The sequence below is a fragment of the Malurus melanocephalus genome, unplaced genomic scaffold (genome assembly GCF_030028575.1).
Source record: "Malurus melanocephalus ecotype Western Australia unplaced genomic scaffold, MMel_1.1 scaffold_543, whole genome shotgun sequence".
NCBI lineage: Eukaryota > Metazoa > Chordata > Aves > Passeriformes > Maluridae > Malurus > Malurus melanocephalus.
In genome coordinates this window covers 350,165-370,310 of record NW_026623775.1, presented here as the reverse complement: position 1 = coordinate 370,310, position 20,146 = coordinate 350,165, and the positions used below count along the sequence as shown (strand labels likewise).

General features: G+C 47.0%; 2 protein-coding genes and 1 long non-coding RNA gene across 3 annotated transcripts in view; all 3 read right to left on the bottom strand.

Annotated features, from left to right (window-relative positions):
- Positions 1-207, bottom strand: part of USP10 (ubiquitin specific peptidase 10) — a 44,386-nt gene extending 44,179 nt beyond the window's left edge. Inside the window, exon 1 of the mRNA XM_057381965.1 lies at positions 84-207. Coding sequence (XP_057237948.1) covers positions 84-104 — 21 coding nt within the window. The 5' untranslated portion in view covers positions 105-207. The remainder of the gene's footprint in view (positions 1-83) is intronic.
- A 789-nt stretch (positions 208-996) lies between these two features.
- On the bottom strand, positions 997-2,407 carry LOC130582967 (uncharacterized). The gene is made up of 3 exons (XR_008966373.1): positions 2,265-2,407; positions 1,667-1,776; positions 997-1,308 (listed from the first exon to the last, which is right to left on the bottom strand). It is a non-coding gene; the product is annotated as an uncharacterized LOC130582967 (long non-coding RNA).
- Positions 2,408-5,672: 3,265 nt separating this feature from the next.
- Positions 5,673-19,842, bottom strand: KLHL36 (kelch like family member 36). The gene is made up of 4 exons (XM_057381966.1): positions 19,575-19,842; positions 14,936-16,009; positions 13,870-14,027; positions 5,673-7,726 (listed from the first exon to the last, which is right to left on the bottom strand). Exons 1-4 carry the CDS (start codon positions 19,632-19,634, stop codon positions 7,171-7,173), a joined length of 1,848 nt encoding a protein of 615 aa, XP_057237949.1. The 5' UTR covers positions 19,635-19,842; the 3' UTR covers positions 5,673-7,170.
- Positions 19,843-20,146: the final 304 nt, after the last annotated feature.

Genomic DNA, 20,146 nt, shown 5'->3' with positions numbered 1-20,146 from the left:
CCACCCCGGGGCCCGCCCGCCGCCGGGAGCCCGGAGGGGTCCGGGCGCGGTGCCGCGGGGCTGCCCGCGGGCCCGGGCGGTACCTGCGCGCCGTGCAGGGCCATGGCGCCCCGCGTCCCCGGGGAGCTCGGCGGTCCCGGCCCCTCACGCCGCCGCCCCCGCCGCCGCCATCTTCTCCCTCGCACGCACCAGCCGGGCCGGGCGGGCGGGCGCGCGCCGCACCGCGCATGCGCCGGCCCCGCCCTCCCGCTGCGCGCGCACGGGGCGGGAGCGGAGCGCGCTGAGGGAAAAGGGCGGGAGCGGGATCCGCCTCCCTGAGGGGAGCGCGGCGGGCCCGGAGCCCGAAAAACTTACACGGAACACACCAGCGGGCATCTCGCCTGTGAGAGGCTGAGGGAGCGGGGCGTGTTCAGCCAAGAGAAGAGAAGGCTGAGAGGGGATCTCTTTAAGGTGTATAAAATATCGGCGATGTGGGTGTCAGAAGGATCACAGAATCATGGGATGGGTTGGGTTGGAAGGGGGCTTAAAGTTCTTCCAGTTCCAACCCCGTGCCATCGTCAGGGACGCGTTCCACTACCATTGCTCCATTACTGGATTGCTCCAAGCCCCAATGTCCAGCCTGGCCTTGGACACTTCAGGGATCCAGGGGCAGCCACAGCTTCAATGGGCACCCTGGGTCAGGATGGTGGCAGACCCTTTTGCGTGGTGTTCAACCACAGGAAAAGCAGTAATGGCCATAAACTAAAACACGAGAAGTTTCACTTCAATATGAGAAGGAAATTCTGTTCGTTGAGGGTGGCTGAGCACTGGAACAGCTGCCCAGGGAAGGTGTGTAATCTCTGAGGGAGACATTCCAACCCCACCTGGAAACATTCCTGTGTCACCTGCTTCAGATGCCCCTGCCTTAGCTAGGTGATTGGACTGGGTGGTATCCAGAGATCCCTTCCAACCCAAACAATTCCATGATTCCTTAATTAAGTTGGAAAAGCCCTCCAAAACTATCAAGTCCAACCTGTGACCAACCCCTACCTTGACGACTCAGAGCAGAGCACTGAGTGCCACGTCCAGTCATTCCTTGGCCACCTCCAGGGAAGGTGATACCCCMACCTTGGRCAGCCCATTCCAGTGTTTAATCATCCTTTCTATGAAGAAATTCATCCCAATGTCCAAATTTCATCTGTAAAAGGCCATGTGCCAAGGGTCACACTGGCAGGTGACAGGTAGGCTCTGTGCCCAGATGATGCCAGAGCGAAGTTGTTCCACCTCTGCCCCAAACAACCAGGGTGAGAATGGGTTCAGTGTTTGTATCTGGGAAAAAAAAAAAAAAAAAAAAAAAAAAAAGAATGACTAAGCCAATCTCATGATTTTGAGAGGATTGAGTCATAACAATACTGAAACCCCCAGGCAAGAATCCATCAAATTAATCTCTAATTTACTCCATATTTTTTTTTTTCCGTAAACAAACTACCAAGTCCAGCAAAAGTCGACTTCGGCTGGGGAGCAAGTGATAGACACAACTTTATATCACTRAGAAAGTTGAAGAGACGAAAAGGAAGAAGACACAAGAACTTTATGTCTTTGCTGTTCACGGAAAGTGGGAAAGAGATTCCTMCCCGTCTCCACGACAAGGACATGTCCCTCCTGTTTTGTGAAGTGCAACACTTACTGTGTGCTGATGACAGTAAATGATTTTCTCTATCAGCCTTTGCCCTTCCAGCTGACACACCCAGCTGCCGCTCCCTCGCTTTTGTCTCTCGCAAGTGTTGCTGTGCTGTCCTGAGGCAGAGAACCGCCGGTGAAAATGGCTGGTTAATATTAAAAGGGAGAAACAAAAAAGGGAGACAAATGTGCAGGCTTTTTGCATACAGCATTTCAAACGTCTGAAAGCCCCTTTCCCCTCGGGAGTCTAATTTACAAGGTAAATAATGGAGYGAAAACCCTTACGTGGCTCGTCTGGTTGAAGGCAAAATTCCCTTCTGCCCACAATGCTGCCTGAGTAAACGGACTGTTTCAAAATACAAATGAGCACAGTGTCTTCAGCTTGGAAAGCAGAAAATTCAAATACCAAAACTATTAAAACTCAGAGCTCAGGGTGAAAACTGAGGTGGGCAGKAAGGATGTCACTGTCTCATTCAGGAACATTTAAAACATGTTTGATTTKATCCCATCTTAGTATAATTATAAAGCCTGTTAACACTTTGCCATAGCATTTTCTAATAATCTAAGGGTTTTTMTTTGTAATACCATGCTTTGATGAAACTTACCTGCTGCAAAGTTCCCAGCTCGGTTCTGTTTTATTAATTTTTGCCTGTTTTAGTGGCAAGTTATTTCATTACGGCTTTCATTGCATAAAAAGGTTGTATTTTCTTCCATCCTTTATACCAGTGGCTATGAAGTATCCCTCCAAAACAAGAAGTTGCTTTTCCAAATGAAAAAAAAAATATAACCAGTGTTGTATTTTTCTTTCTGTATATCCACATTCTTAAGATTCATGCCGTAATGTTCCTAACATCATGTGAATTTAYCAACAACAAATGAGGTCCATGGCTGTGGAAATAAGGGATTGTCTGACAGCAGCTGGGTAAACCACTCCCAAGGTATCTGCCTCCCAGGTGCTGCTGTAATTGCTCTTATCCTACTGGAAATGCAAAGWGCTGGGGACTCCATGTGATTTCACTGGGTCATGAGATCTGTGCTCATGACAGTGCTTGGGAGATGTGTGCACATGACTTCTGAGCACTTCTGAGGATGACTTTTGGGGATTTAAAGCGCTTGGGACCCTMACATCCACTTCTTCAGGGACAGAGGGAATACCTTCTTGGAGCAATGCAGGAACCWCTTGATGACAGTGGCAGGTTTAGTGCTGTCCTTGTAGAGTTTCCTCTTTGCCAAGACCTTCAGGCACTCCCAAGATGTTTTCTTCAGAGGTGCAGAACCTTTATCCCAACAGTTTCTAGGTCCAATAAGGGCTTTRCCTACATAAAATATTTGCCAGCAGCAGTCACCTCCCCTGGCTGGATCTCAGGGAGGGTCGGTTGGCTCATATTAAAAAGTAGGATATTTCAAATCTTCAGTAGAGAACCAGCCAGCTCTAGGTCATCATCAGAGATTGAAGAATCATCAAGCTTACATCATAGTTTTTGAACTTTTTGAGCGTTTTCCCAGCAGCAGGCACTGGGAGGGAGCAAAGGGAGCCTGAGAGCAGCAGGGCAGGAATGGTTCTGCAGGTGGGAACCATGAATCAGATAGCACAGGGCACAAACAGCARCTATTTAATTCCAAAAATGGGTTAATGCAAACCTGACTTCAAACTCTGTATTCTTAAACTTGCTGGACATTTGCAACAAATTTGTTGATGTAAAAAGCTAAAGCATRGACTAGTTCAAGCCAACGTGAAACAGATTTTAAGTGTGGACAAGCCTTGAGCAGATCATGTGGATGCTTGAGTCAGTGTTTCAATTACCTCTGCAGAACTTTTGGCTAATTAATTGTGACTTATTCGTCCTTATCTTAAATACAAGTCTTCTTCTCATTCAATCATCTATTTCAGTTCTTGGAGCCTCAAAAGAACCATCAAGTGTCCATCCCACCTTCCCCTCATTTTCTGTCACCAAACCTATCATGATAAAAACAACATTTTTTTCCCAAAGCTTCTCAGAGTTCCAGAAGGAACTAAAAGCTGTGTGTAGCATCAACAACCCCGTGACTGGGCTATGTCCCTCCTGGTGTGTAGTCACCAGGAAAGAGGAGGAAGCTGTGAGTAGCTGAGCTGTGCTCTGACTGGCACAGTACCATGACAGAACCTCYCCATCTGCCCTGACCTGATCCCTARGACACYCCAAARCCCKAAGTTCATGAAGGAATAATTAGCATCTTGTTCATTATTACATTCATGAGAACYGAAATAGCTCAAGAATGTTTAAAGCTTGTCACACCAGCTTTTTCTTTTTTTTTTTTTTCATAAAAATTTCTTACTGGTCAGAGCTTTGGTAAGACATAACATCAAGGGAAGAATCACAATTCAAATCTGGGCTTGTCTTCTGCAAGTTAAATTGCTCTCAGAAGGAGTACTGAAGGTTAAATTATTTCTTGACATTCCCTAGACATACGACCCCTTTTTTGCTGTCACGCAAGAATCCAGAATCCTAAACAGTACGCGGAAAATCAGCAGCCTTTGGAAGAAAGCAGTGAAAGCAGTCTGATCTCTTACACAGGAAGACACCAGCACATTTTTCTCAGTTTAAGATTTCAACTGGAGTACAAAAATATTTCCATCTTCTTTCTCAAGCCTTCAAAACAACTGCGTCTCACAGCAGGGTGTAATTTTTCCTCAGGGTACCTCGAGGGATTTGTTATCTAACGTCAGAGTTACAGGCAGCACTCCTTGACATGCCGATGCCACGATACAGGCATGCAAGGGTGGGAAGAGCAAACCTGAGGGTTTTGGTAGCTGCTTTGTTTCAGGTAGAACAAGCTTTCCTCAGAATTTGGCAATGGAAGCCTTCTGAAAAATGAGGTAGAACAKTAGTTATTTTTCCCTGGGGCAAGAAGAAAGAGCTGTGCTTCCTGGCAAGAGTAAAATGCTTCACAGAGCTTAGGGATGAAGGCAGTGGGATGTGAAGGTTCAGGAGCCAGGCTGAACCAGGAGGATRCACCTTTCTTCTACCGACCCTAATTACTCACCAACAGAACTGTTCAGACCTCAAAAAACAGAGCAGCAATCCACTCTTGTCACATATATTCTCCCTTTCATTTTTCAGGAATTCAAGCGCACCAGTTCCCCAAAGCCGCTGGGATCTCCARGCTCCCTGTGCTGTCTGCTAACTGCTAATGGAGGGATGATCAGCCATGTCTGGATACACAACATCCCAAATCCAGGGGCACTCTGCCAGAATGTGCCTTTGGCAGAGCTCCCTGCCATGGGCTCGGAGGTGCAAATGGGAATCGCTTGTTCCTTTAGGAACAGAAAAATGCTTCTGGCAGCAAGTACGAACGCCCAGTGACCTCTGATGACACGGGAGATGTCCCACACTCACTCACAGCCACTGGCTTTGGAAGGACAGACAACACACAGACCAGGGGAAGCAAGGATGCCTTTGGTGAGCACTGAAGCTGTCTTTTGTCAATGAAATTAGATTTAATGTTAAGAAATTGTAACTGTTTACACCCCCTTAAATACTATCTTTGGGAAAAGCACTCTACAGACTGAACTGGGTYTTTTGTCAGARCTCAAAAATGTGAATTGGAATTTCRCAGAATCCCAGACTGGTTTGGGTTGAAGGGACCTTAAAGCTCATCTCATTCTACTCCCTGCAATRGGCAGGGACACCTTCYGCTATCGCAGGTCRCTCCAAGCCCCAATGTCCAGCCTGGCCTTGGACACTTCMAGRGATYCAGRGRCAGCCYCAGCTTCTCTSGGCACCCTGTGCCAGGGCCTCMYCACCCTCCCAGGGAAGGATTCCTTCCCATTATCCCATTATCTAACCCTGCCCTCTGTCGGTGAGGAGCCATTCCCCCATGTCTCTTCTGCCTGGAGCAGAAAGATTATAATGAATGATTCAACGCAGAAAAGATGAATTAGTCAAATAAGTTCTATTTCTACTTCCTATTGAAGTATTTCCATTATCATCTCCACTTGAAAATGATTACGGGATTATTTTTTCCAATTAATCAAAAAAGGCAAACCTCAGTGAAATCAACACACAAGTCAGAAAGTGATGAATAGAATATTCTAAACTGGATTTATTGTTCCCAGACATTAATGTAATACATAAACACGTTAAAAGAGGGGATATAGTAACAAGCAACCCAGTAACAGAAACAAAGCAAGTCTTTGAAATTTTTGTTCTATACTTAACACATGAAAATGTCCCCAAAAAGTTAAGTAGTTGTCAGTCAGCATAGCAAGGATTTCAGGTACTAAAAAAAAACCCAAACAACTTGTCAATGGGTTTGTCATAACCAAAATGTTTGATTTGGGTTTTTTGGTTTTGTTTTAAATTTATTTTTAAGCTAAAAAACAATAACCATTACCTCATGCAGTATACAAAGGCTTTAAAATAAATCCATTAATGCAAATGAAAGATTGACTCCCGAGGCTTTTTTTTTTTTAATTAAAAAAACAGCAAAAAAAACCTCAAGGAGTTTCAGAAAATTAATTCCATCTAGTTTTCTTAGCATTGAAGAAACAAGGTATAATCTCCTGCACTCCAGACATTTATTCAGYTACCTCTTTCAATACACGTGTGCTTGTAGTAGATCTTAGATTTACCAGAGTTTCAAACAAAATTAAGTGCAAAAAAGTTTTCTTAGTGTTTTCCAATTACTGAGGTAAGTAGTTAAGGGAAAAAAAAAAGACAAAAGAATGAGGGTAGCAGGATATCACCTGCACATACACCAGATGGAAGAAAAGGCAAATCTGAAATAGGTGAAAAGGGAGATGGGATGGGAAAGGACTGAGGAAAAAATAACAGCAATGATCAACAGCTGAACTTCAAACCAAAGCCCTTAAAATCCACTCAGCAGRTCAGGAGTCGCTGAAATAAAGCGTGTTTATGAGCATGTCTGGCGAGCTGGGCTCTGGGGAAGCTGGAATTGAGACAATAGTCCCAATTCCAGCTGACTGCCTGACAATGCTGGGAATGCCAGTGCTGCTCCAACAGCTGCACCACGTCCTGGCCGAGCCACACAGAGACCAAAAATCATCAAACGAGGAGTTCCTGATAACAGGGTCACGAGCACAGAGCAGCAGCTTCCATAGTCAATAACATAACATATGGCAAACGAGAGACTGAGTTAGCAAAATGTGGTATAAAAAAGTATAAAAGTTGTTTTTAAAAACTTCCTTAAAACGTCAATAGAATACGATGTATGTGGAAATGCCATGAACCACAGAAGGAAAAGCTTAAGCCTTAACATTCAGGAGAGCAGCAGAACCTCTCTGGCCACATCGCCCTTTGTATAGCAAGAGGGGGAGTTTTTGGTTTCTTTTGTTGTTTTTACTTTCAACATGAGTTTAATCCAAAAACCACATTCAAGTGTACATTTTCTGAGGCTTCAGAAGATGCCCCCCACCCCATTTAAAAAGAAAAAGAATGAAAGTTAGATAGAAATGTCTAAATACAAGGTCCTTTTGGAGCCCACCATCCAAGGGTGGCTATCCAGGAGTGGTCATCTTCCTCGATCTTGATGTTTYTTTGTTTTTGTCTTTTTCTTTTTGTCCTCTGTTTTGGGTTTCAGCGCGCAGACACACGCGGACACTCCTGCAATGGCTTTGGGCAAGTCCGTCCCTTTGCACCATTTATTTTTCTCCTTGTCATAAACCTGAACTGTTTTGGAGAAGACAGCTTCCTCCCAGCTGTAACCTCCGAGGATGTAAATCTTGCCTTCCCAAACTGCCACCCCTGACTCGCTGTTGGCTTGCAGCAGAGGGGCCACTCTGGTCCACTGGTTGCACTGGGGGCTGTAGGACTCCACGCTGAGGATGTCAAATCGAGCCATGGTTTCGATGTTGTCATCGCTGCCRCCGATGGAGTAGATGTTGTCCTGCAAGGTGCACATGCTGTGCCAGCCCCTGGCGGTGATCATGGGCCTCTTCTCCTCCCAAACRTCCGTGCGGTAGTCGTAGCACAGCAGGTTCTTTCTGTAGGGCCCGATCTGGTAATCGTGGCCTCCCGAAATGTACACGAATTCCTTGTAGACWGTTCCGGCGTGGCCGTAGGTAAACCTGGGACAGGCAAATAGGAACAGTCCTTATGGATGTTATCAAGACACACAAGCATTCGCAGGGACTGCTGCTAAAGAAACATTTAAACRGTATCTAAAGGCAGAAGAATCCCTGATTCTTCTGAATTACCCAGTAATTCCTCTCATTCACACGGCCTCACCCTGCACTGACAGCCTKACAGCCACTTTTAAATCATCCTTTCCATAGCTGGTCACTGCAGAGCACTAAGGTATGACAATCACTTTTTAATGCATCCTCTAGAGTGTGTCACACAACAGAAATAACCCATCCTGCTCTGCTGGCGTGACCTTCACTCCCATTTTCCTGCTSCGGTGCTTGGCGTGGATCAGTCTGAGAGGGACAGAGAGGGAAAAAATCCACATCTCAGTAAGGGTTTCTGTGACAGAAAGGAAATAATCATGACACCTCTCAGACTTCAGGGATTAACTGAGAGAAACTAAGAAAATTGCTGATGCCTTGCCTTCGCACTGCTTCAGGATCATGGGTCACATTTCTTACCCATGGGCATTCCCAGCCCAGTTTATTTGCAGTCACAACACAAGCAGTGTCCTTTGCATCTGTCTGCTCTACCACTGCTGCCTTATAGGTGGGAACTCCTTTGGTCTCTGCAAGACCAAGAACCAGACCCCAGTCCATCACAGATCATGTCTGAAGTAAGAGAAAATGAGATGGTAGAAGCAACACCACTCACACTGCTTCCACATGGCAGAGAACCCCACTTTGATCATCTAAAATAAAGCCACTAGAAACCTAAATCTCCAGGTTGTTCTTAACTTCACACTAGGCTATTCCTGACCAGCGCCTCTGAGCTCTCAGAAGTGGAGAGCCAAGGTGATGAGCAGCATCAGCTGCTTTGAACATGCTGTTACTGACACGTCTTTTTTCTCTTTTTGGGGAGTCGGGGTGTCAAAAGATGCAGCACCAGCCACAGCAAATTGACTCTCACAAAGGAGCCCGAACGATTCAATACCCAGAGGGCACAGAGCARTGTACTCATCCTGCACTCACGAGCCTCTACCACCATCCTTTGTAGTCAGGCACTCGAGACAATGCGGCCTCCACGCAGACAAAGCTCTGTTAGCATTGCCTTAGCCTTTGAACCGTGCCTGAACACGCTGGAACTCCGTGTGCACAGAACCTTGAGCTGTTTTTATTTYGCASGGTAAGGTAATGGTTTCTCTGAGCYGCACAAATGGTATCGCAACRTCTTCCACACACCTGAGTGCCAGCAYTTCTGTGCCAAGGGAAAAGATGGACTAGAAAAGAAACCCTGTATTCACSCTGAAAGCACAACACTTCTGAGACAAGCTGAAAGGTGGTTATTATTCTAGATGCCTACCAAAACCTCTGATCCCTGGCTGAATCAGGTATTTTAACAGGTTCCTGCTACAAGAAACAGAAAAATCCCTGACACACTCGGGCTGACAATGCTGAGTGACCAGGAGCACCAGCCCTGGAGATCTTGCAGAGGTGACTTCACAGCTGTCCTGCTTCTTAACCTCTCAGGGAAAAGACAGGAAGAAAAAAAAAGAGAGGACTTAGGTATAGTTATGGACTTTATCCAAAAAGGCAACTCAAAATTTCCACAGCTCTCAGGCTGCCTCGTGATGGAAGCAGTTAATTCCTGCTCAGTGCTTCTGTTGGACATGATGTACCAGCTTTCATCCCCAGCAGACACCGTGGCCTGTAAAGTCCAAGAGATGCTGCTCCACCTTGTTCAAGGCTTCTTCCAGATAAAAACTGGGAATGTACATCTCCAGTGGCTCCTGGGCTGGTTGTCAGAGCCTGTGTTTCTCTGCATCCACAGGAATGGATCTTATAAAGTAGATTGTCAGTCTGGGGATGGGAYGGACAGCTTGAATTCAGTTTGTTTCAAACTGCAGAGATTTTAAACCCTCGTGTAACAGCCCAGCTCCCTGAAGGCCGTGCTGTAYCAGGGAGTTTTAAGGAGTCAGACAGAGGACAATGCAAGGACATGGAATCCACCCCAGAGCCCAGCATTACTGCGCTGCTGATGGCAATCACACTCCATTCAGCATGCAGGGAAAAAAATGACCCTAAGTTAAGAAAAACKTAAGTGGTCTTTGCAGAAGTAGGTTAAATGTTCTCCTAGTCTGGAATTCTGTGCAGGTGAGGAAGCAACAGCCATTGTCTCTCAAGCACAGACATGCAGCCCAGCAGAGGCAGCTGCACAAAATGCACTGATGCTGCTCTTCTGCCTCAGTCAATGGCTGTGTCCAGGAAACAGCAACAGCTACCGGAGTTGTTTGACAGAAACAATCACATCTGAGGCACCAAATCGACCATCAATATTGTTATTGCCCAATACAGGGCAATAATCCACTGAAATGCACCAGAGGTGTTTCACTTTGCCTGGCTTCTGAAAGCTCACCCTTAATAGTGTCACTTGCATAGGAACTGCATGAAATAGATGCATAAATTGAAAYCAATCAATACAAATCCCTTCTGCAAGCCCTGTGATTGAGAGAGGGGCATTTCTAAATGGGCAACACAACAGGCACGTCAATACTGTGGGTCCAGCAAGCATTGAGTGCTTTGGCAGTGTTATCTGCAAGAGTGGCCAGAAAAAAGCAGAGGCATTGAGAGAAAGGAGATTCGATTTTAACATCCACAGGAGCCTGGTGCCCATTTTGAATRCCTTAACCCAGATACGGTGCTGACAAATTAGTTCCTGACCCAGTAACACCATTCAAAYGCTAGAAAATCTACCATTTACTGTCTGAGACAGAAGAACACCTAACTCAATAAAGCTTTGGGAATCCCCTGCTCCAACCAAAGTCCAGGTGAGCTGTGGTTGCTCAGAATTTGGGTGTCCACCTGTTGTAGCCCTGCGAGATCATTCATGACCCAACTGGCAGAGCAGATACCATCACTGCCCAACCTGTTCCAGCACAGCTCCTCACTCAGCAGCTTTCAGTTGTTCTGCCAAACTTTAACCTAGGGCCACTCCATTAATTTTGCTGTTCTCTGCAGCAGACCTTTTCATGGTCTGTTCAAGATGAGAACACACTGCTCCACCTCCTGCTCTGCCAAGCTTGTCAGCCACCGCTGCTCCCTGCCGGGCTAGAAACTATGACAGAAACTGCTCCCAGAGAGCCTGGGAAAAGGGGGAAAAATATAGGATCTCACTGGAGAAAGGGAAAGGTATCCCACAACCAAGGACCCAAATGAGCGTCAGGCAAAATGAATTCCCTTGTAGCACACTTGGACCAGGTCCACCCTTTAGACAGTTTGGCTGAAGGTTTCCCCATTAAGCATCTGCCCCGAGAGGCTGTTTTCTTCTCCAGCAAGACAGCATTAGTTCAGTCAAAACAGCTCAGCTCCTTCCAAGAAAGTGCTTAGGGAAAACAACGTGTTGTTTTGACCATATAGGGTGGGAAGGAGAAGGGGGTAAGAGGAGATAAAAAAGATCTCGTAAAGCTCTTCCTTAGAGGAGCGAGACTGCGAACAGCAATGTGGATGTGGGATTTGGTGCTGGCATGTGTGCTCAGGGACACAACCACTGCCTTTCCCCTGCAAATCTCCACACACGTGGCAAGCCCCAACSCTTGGCAAGCAAAAAAACAAACCCCTTTTCTGCATGTTTAGGGTAGAAATTTTCACAAACAACCTCTGAGCGTCCCACCCCACAGAGCTCAAGTCAGACAATGCAAGCCCACACCCCAGAATGACCTCAGCGCGTGCCTGTCACTCCAGGGAACAGAATTCCAGGCAGCTGCTGGCTTGGAGCAGACAGGAATGGCACCAGAGGTGCAGCACAGAGCCTGCTTTGGTGGTCATGCATCAAGAGAACCAAAACACCTGCACATGTTCTCTTCAGAGGGAAGGAAAGAGAAAAACACAGGAAAAGAGGCAGTTTTGTTTGGGATACATTGCCTGATCAGGAAGCAGAGGAGCAGAGAAGCTTTGGTTTCATCTACAGTAAAGTCTTGCTGCTAGAATAGGGCTGGGGGAGATGTTATTTGGATGAAACAGGAACTTAAATACRTTTGAGGAACAAAAGGACCTGGTAAGAAGGAAAACGGATCAGATCAAGACTGCATTGAAGGGAAGACTGGAGTAGGCAGAAGGAGCTGTAGCTAGAATGCTTTTAGTCTAGAATAGAGCACAGAATCCTCTCTCATCTTTCCTCCATTGTCAGCAAATCACAGACTCACAGGGATAGAGCAGCCACAGCTTCTCTGGCAACCTCTACTAAGGCCTTACCATGTGACAGCAAAAAATTTTCTTCTAATATCTGACTTAACCCTCCCTTCTGCCCGTGTGAARTCATTCTCACTTGYCCTGTCACTCCAGGCCCTTGTACAGTCTCTGTCCATCTTTCTTGTGGGCTCCCTTCAGGTACTAGAAAGCCACAATTAGGCCACCCTGAAGCTTCTCTTTCCCAAACTGAGCAATCCAAGTTTCCTCAGCTTTTCCTTCCAGCAGAGCTGCTCCATCCCTCTGATYATCTTCCTGTTGCCTCACCTCCGAGTTTTGCCTTTTGCAACCTGCAGAAAGTTTTTTTGCRTTATTAATTCTGYGCAGAAACATGCAAACAACTCACTRMCCAGCACCAAATGGRACAAAAAGGGCTGAAAAGAAAGAAAATCCAAAGGTGCCCAGAGTCCATTAAGATCTATCTAAAGATTATCAACATTCCAGACAGCAACTAYTTGGAAAAGTGGGAAACCCAAGTTCACCACACACCTGAGCTGACGCAAGGACAGAGCAACAGGACAGAGAGAATGCAGAATAATTTATTTGGATGCAGGAATAACTTATCCAAGTCCCTGCAGTGTAAGAGGGGTTTGTCCCCTAAGGGGGACTTTTGCCTTGTCCAGGCARACCAGCCAGGCAATCTAATAAAAAATTAACCCCCACAAGTCAAAGGTCACYTGAAATGCTGCAGCTGCAGAATTCCCACAGCCAGCACACAGGCAGCAYTTGGAATATGCAGACTAACTGCCCCTTTTCAGACAGTCTGGATGGATTAAGCCAACTGTGCAAGATTCCCCAGGATCATTTATGAGTAAAYAGATCCATGCAGGTATATCCCACAGGTGACCCCAGAGACCAGAAGGATTTAGGACCTGAAGATACTCTCCTACACATCTTCCCAGGAAGGACTGTGGTGTTTAGGCCCAACTGCTGGATCTGCCTAWGAGAGCAGAAATAAAAAGCATCCTGCTTGTGAAGAGCACTCRAGCCCAGCTGTTAGCCTGGATCAGCCTCGCATTGCAGCACCTGCCTAAAATAGAACAGGGCAACAGGCTTCTGTGCCTTCACTGGCTGCCTCTGGCTCTGCAGCTCTGCAGCTCAGGGAGAGGGGAAAAACCCTGAACTCCCAAACCAAACTGCAGGAACCTGCTCTGTGATGGCACCGGGAAAGGGAGTGCTGCTGCTGAGGTTTCAGACATCATGGAAACACCATCCATACAGCCAAAATCGCTGTGATCCCACAAATGTGGAACATCACTGAATCTGAGACACTGTTTGCACATGGAATGCTGTCATGCTGTCCTTACAAAGTCACTGCTCTGAYGCTGATTCGAGACACAGCAATGTCCTGTCTGTTACCTCARCAGYTGCAGGGCTTAAACCTCTCAAAAGSAGAACAGCCAGGTTTTAACTCAGACAGAGAGAGAGCTCACTCACGTTTGCCAGGGTTATCTGTTTCCAGTACAGGTAAATGTGTTTAGCTGTGACAGCCACCTGAGCAGCCAAACACAGAGAAACACCCTACAAGGAAAACCATCACCAAGGTGACAAAGTAAGGCCAAAGAAATGATAAACTCCTTTGGTCAAGATGTGAAAAGTACCTCTGAAAATATTCAGCTCCAAGCAGTCTCAGGAAAAGCTTTTTAAGAATAGTCGAGTGAAATGATCAGAGGTGTCCCTCCCATCCTTCAGACGTACCTTAGGATGAAAATTTAAACCTTGCTGGCAAGAGGCACGCTGCCTGCTCAGATCCCAAATACTGCTATGGTTTGTTATGGCTGAGGCCATCTTGGTTTTAATCCCCTTCCCTCCCTTCCAGGGATCCCATTCAYCATCTAAAGTCACACAAGCTCCCTTTACCATTCTTCAAACCAGGGGAACTCCCCAGGCAGCTCGGTTACCTGGGCAGTCCCGCTATGTAGGTCCAGGAGTCCTTYTGAGGGCTGTAGGTCTCAACTGAAGACAGAGCCCCGTTTTCATTCCTGCCACCAACAGCCACCAGCATGTCAGTGATCGCTCCCAGGTAGAAATCCACTCGTCGCTGTCTCATGGAGGCAACCTGGCAAAGAAAAGAACTGCTGACATCTCCCAGTGTCTGCTAAGCAAGGGACTTCAGGTCTATTTGTGTCTGAGGATGGGGAAGCTGYTTCTTCCCCTTTATTTGGTAAGGAGAGATGCTGCCTTTGACCATTATATTCATAAAACACTTGTGGTTTTCTGCAGTAGCATCCATTTTCAAACAAGGGGACAACAAAGAAGCATCTCAGAGACACATTACTCTTCAAATGCTTGTGTTCCCTGGACCTYCTTCCCAAACTCTACAAGGAACATATACTGGAATCACTGAAGACCACAGCTGAACCATCCAGGGTGATTGGTTCATAGAGGAACCATGATTGGTTCATATGGGAACCATAAGTGGTCCACACAGGAACCATAACTGCTCCAGATAAGAACAAGTGGCTCCTACAGAAACCTGCACAGCCAAAGGGTTTTGTGGCAGGACTGGGAGTGAAGAGCTTGTTCTAAAGGACATTCAGCACAGAGATATTTGACAAATGTCAGAGACATTTCCTTTTCACATCACACCCATTTTTTATTTATATGTCCTCCTGCTTGAGAAAGATGAACCAAGCAATCACCTCTAAGTCCATTCCAGCATTCTTCCCAGAAGTAAGCTAAAGAGTTGCTGGTGGGTACTGATCAGGAATTTCCCAGATGAAATGCCCAAATCCCAAATGAAGCTGAATATCTTCCCCGAACTCCTTTGCTGTTTGTGTAATTCAAGCATTCACACAAAGGTCTCAAGTAGCTGCTTTTTCGACTTAACTAACTTAACTTGACTTTCCATTTGGAAGTGCTGCTATGTTGACTATCCTAAMRRGCCCTGTCCTTCCACCAGAAAAGRAGAAAACACTCTAAACATCAAGGACTTTGAACAGAGAAATAATACAGCTTAAGTCTCACCTTTATCCACTGGTTACAGCGGGGATCATACCTATATAGGAGATTTGACGCCGCATCCCCTCCATTGTCCCGTGAAAAGCTGCCCCCGGCTATGAAGATGAATCCTCCCAAGACCGCGACACAGTGGTGACTCCGCCGGGCCGGCAGAGGCGTTTCTGCCACCCACTGTCCCTTCCTGGTGTCCAGGAAGCAGGTGTCATCACAGAGCTCCAGGCAGCGCTCCGACACCTCCCCGCCCACRAAGAGCAGGCGCTCCTCGCAGGTGCGCAGCGCCGTGCGCTTGGTCTGCAGCACCGGCTGCGCCGTCACGTTGTTGTGGTAGTTGACYGCCTCCTCGATGAAACCCTCGCAGTTGGCCTCCTTGGGCAGCAGCGAGCACACGGCCGGCTTCACCCGGTGCAGGAGGTCGCTCTTGGGGATCAAGGGGAAGTGGATGTTGTCCAGCACTTGGTAAGCCTCGTTCTCCCGCTCCGGGTACTGCGTCAGCCACTGCAGGGCGGCCTGCAGCAGGTCGTGCTCACATTCCTGCTGCACGTCGCTGCTGTCCAGGTACTGGCACAGCTTCTGCAAGGAAATGTTCTGCAGGAAGTCCGGCGTGAAGGACAGCGTGCCGAAGTTCTGCAGGATGAAGGAGTCGATGTAGGAGTCAAGGCGCTTCAGGTTGTAGATGGAGGCCAGCTCTTGCAGGTACAGGTAGTTCTCCTCGCTGACTTCRTTCTCCAGGTACTCGCAGCAGAAATCCACCACCTTCCAGATCTGCAGCAGGTGAGCCGTCTCGAGCACGTAGTCGATATTCCCTCCGTCCAGAGACAGCTCACTGCCATACAGGAAATCCACCACGGCCTTGAGACCGATGTAGGAGGCTCCGAAAAGCTCCACCTCCTTCTGGTGGGCCTCCCTCATGCCGATGGTGAACATGGAGTTGAAGTAGTCGCTGCAGACGGCCAGGAGATTGCGGTGGGCAGGGACCCTCTGCTCATCCACCACCAGCACGATGTCACAGAAGAGGCCGCGGTGCCTCTGCTCGTTCAGGCTCTGCAGAACCAGACTGGAGTGGTCATCCCACCTGTACACCTGGGAAACACAAACAGCATCAGGCAGGTGCTGCCGGCACCTAGACCAGTTTCAGTGAGAAATGTGTTTTCCCACTGTGTGTAGTCACATGTAAGCCAGAGACAGCTTTTTTGTGTTGCAAATTCACATTTATAATAAATTCTGACATGAAAGAGTTGGCAAGTGACACAGTACGAGCCYAAGCTCCTCACCTTCACTTTGAAAGGCCTAGGGAGACTTTAACTGCTTCCTACTCCCCTTTTTTTTGTAATTTACTCCTCCCTCCCCCACAATACTGCATTGAAACCTCCTCCCTGATGAGTTATACAGGCACAATTTTCTGAAACTCTTCCACTCATTGTCTCGGAGACATCTTGCTGACATTTCCTTTCTTCCTTGTCCCCCAAATGACTCCTTACAGAGTTCTCCCAGCTAAGCTACTCACAGAGCATTTGGAGTGGGAGACACACAAAGCAGCAGCACTCTGAATTTTCATTCAGCCCATGTATTGTTTGGGTTAGTGTTTGCCTGACAGCTACCCCCTCTTAAATCTTTCCAGAACTCTGCATTTCTAAGCTTGGTAGGGTAAAATCCCTCTTTCTTTCCACATTATTCCAGGCACACACAYTGCACTCAGAAGCAATAGCTGTTTATTTATGTGCAAAGCCACACATGTGGAGAAGCAATTCCCACAAGGCTTCTGCCTGCTTCCAGAAGCTGAGGTAGGTTTTGTTTTCATGAATACAACCAGAAAAGGGAAAATGCCCTCGGGACACATCCATTAAGTGCCCTTCTGGGATCTCTCTGGTCCTCACATTCCTACCAGAGCTCTGGACGTGTCACTGAGCTTTAGAGGCGACCAGCATTTGCCTCTTTTCTCACAAACTCACATTACCAGTCTTAAGATGAGCCAAGATGGAAACATTTTGTTAGCCCTCAAATGTCCTGCAGAACATGAATTGAAGTGGCTCAGCCCAGCATTTCAAGCGAAGTTTTAGGCCCACCCTCTGGAGGAATTAAATGTGTGAYGGCACCGTCAGTTACCTTGTGATGTCTCTTAATAAAAGGCAGGTTAAGGTAAATGCAAATACCAAATACTTTAATTACCAAACCCAAACCAGGCAGAGCCTGTAAGAACTTGCAAGAGAAGTGGGAAAGGGTGGAATGGAAGCAGATCCTTGGATCCTACAGAAGTCAGTGAAACAGCCCTGACTGTCTGGGCCCTGCCCAGTCCTAAACCCTCAGGCTGCAYTCCCAGAGGTGACACCTGAAAAGGTCACAGAGTCACACAGATGACCTGAGGTCTCTTCAGACCTCCCAGGCATTCCCCCTTCCTTTCAGCACCAAACTGTTGTTTCTCCTAGAAATCCCAGTTATCTGTGGCCCTCCTGACTTCCCAAGCACATGATCACAGCTGTCTGGGAAAGCCATTATTGGTTTGGTGAAACCACAGTGAGACCCTGTCTACCCACCTGGATGGAAAAGGTTTGAGTCTGAGAGCCAAGGGGTTTTCCAAGACCCAGATTAACAACCAAATGTGCTGCTCTTAGCCTGACATCCCAGCAGATTCTCTTTATTTCCTTATGTTCCTTTCAAAACAATGGAGCCCAAGCTGCCAAAAACCCTGCTGTTGGAATAACTGAACAATCAAGTGTGCAGAGTTAAACCAGTTTAAGGGAAGAGGCTTCAATAATTAYAAGGTTTCTGGGTCAAAACTCTTTGCCTTATACTCTGAATTTRAAAAGGAATCTATGGCATAGACAGCTGAGGAATAAAACTGCCAGAGATCTGGAACAGAAAAAAAAAATGGGGTTTAAGGACAGTAAAGCTTTTTACTGTATTTTCTTGAGGTTGGGAAAAGCTGATATCGTACAGAAGCCTAAGCAGAAACCAGGGGGTGGAAGAGATGGGGAGAATAAATATGGCAAAGGACAAACCACACTTTAGAGGCAGCTGTAATCAGGGATAGCTGATGGTGGCAGATGAACAGATAAGAAATAACAACTTGCAGCACCTTCTCCCAAATCTGACTCACGGGGGATAGCATTGAACCAAATCCTTGGATTSAACCAAACCCATACTCCCTCTCGTCCCTGGAAACCAGCCCATCATTTCTCTCTGATATTCTCTAATACCACCATCATGCATAACAAGATTACACCAGAATATAAGATTTGCCAGAGATCCCTYGGTGCTGAGCTGGATGTTGAGTCAGCAGCATAATCCTGCCCGCAAATACGCCTGACAACTCGCACTCCTGAAATCCGTGTTGCCATTGGAGCTGCTGCTCCTCCAGGAATCAGCCGTGAAACCATTCCACACTGGAGGCACTCAGAAAACATCAACAGTGGCATTTCAGCCATTCGGCAAGTTCATTTGTTCAGGGAGCAAAGAWACAGGAGCTGAGAGCTGCACATTTCAAAACCGAGACTAATTTCATACTGAACTCCAACATCTTTCTCAAGCTATTTATATTCTGTAGAGCAGCCTTAGCATTACCCAGTAATTCTAAGTTTAACAGATAGTGACAGCTGCTGYCTAAGCAAGCAAATAAAACAATGCTGTCAAGTTAATTAATTTTTAATGTGATGAATTATCATTACATACAGACTAAACCATTTAAGTGGCAGACAGGATCAGCACTGAGGGAAAGATTATATTGGTAGGGATGCATTAAAAAATCAGTCCTATTTATCTTTCATCAATTGTGCTAGAGCAGAATTTCAGCTTCTCTTGGATTCAAAGATCTAATTTCTCTCAGATTGTTCATGCAGTACTGCTCATCAGTGGTGCAAAAGAAAATGAGATCTGGCTCATTCAAGTTGGGCAAGACTGATAAAGGCACTGAAAAGTTTCTCTTTTCCAGCTTTTTTTGGTAGTACAAGGCACATGTTCCACTGTTCATGCAACTACAACACAAAAGCCGCTTGCACTGATATGAAACAATGAATGTAATAATGATGAACATAATAATCACAGTTGATATCAACATGTTAKAAATTATCCTGCGGACCTGCATAAAGAGCTGCCTAAGATGGATTTCCATGAATTCACAAATAACAACAATATATTTGTGCAGACAGAGATTTGACACAAAGAAAATWAACCCCAAGCCTGAGAAAGCAACTCAGATTCTGTAAATTCACCGGGCTAAGCACGGTTTGCAGGATCAAGACTCCCATCTCGTATAAAACCAAGACTGAATCTAAAGAATAATCTCAGCTTTGCTTCTGTGACTAGCTCTGATTTTAAGAGATACACCTGCACAAAACATAAACACATCACATTTAATGACTGAATTGTTGGTACAGAGAAACTGCTGTGCTGCAATGATGTGGGTTTCTGAGTTATGAGTCACGATGAGCAGATGCCCATTTGCTGCTGCTTTTGCTTTTTTTYCCCCTTAATCACTAGGCAGCAACTTCTACCAAAAATACTTGAGCAGGTAAACCACCATTTCCGTACCTCTTTTTAAAAGCTCAAAAYATTCACATTCCCCCAAAACAGTCCCTCTACCCCCACCCTCCTTGTTTCTGCAGCGGGATTTTTTTTTTTTCTTTTGGTAGGCAACGCAAACCGTACGAACCTTTGAGGATTCACTTATCTTGTGCGGGCGGCAGATCCTGCTCTGCCGGGTTCCCTCCATGACCGCCCGATCCGCAGCACTTCTGCAACAAAGGCACAGGAAGATGTTCAGCAGCTCGCCAGCCCCTCCTGACCGCTCACACGCATCTTGCGCCCAACCGGGAGAGAAATCCCGACACCGGCTCGTGCTGATCTGCACCTCGGAAATCTCTGTGTTTAAAAAAATATTCTTTTTTCTCTCCTCGGTGCTGTTTCCCGGTGTTTTCAAAGGTCGGTTGTGTCAACAAGTTGGGTGTTCGCCCAGCCCAGCGCCGGTAGCGGCGGCTCYCCGGACTGACCGCTGGTTCTCCCGGGGCCGGCCGGAGCCCCCCGGCCGCGCTGACCGACCGGCCCCGGCCCCGCTCCGGCGGCTACATCGGCGGGTGGCAAAGGATCCGGGCGGAAAAAAGCGGGGAAAACAAAGCGGGGACAAATTCCTGGAGGAGGAGGAGGCGGCACCAGCGCTGCAGCCGCCCCTCGGCCCGAGCCCGGGGCAGGAAATGCCGGCGGGGCGGGACCCGAGCGGGGCGGCAC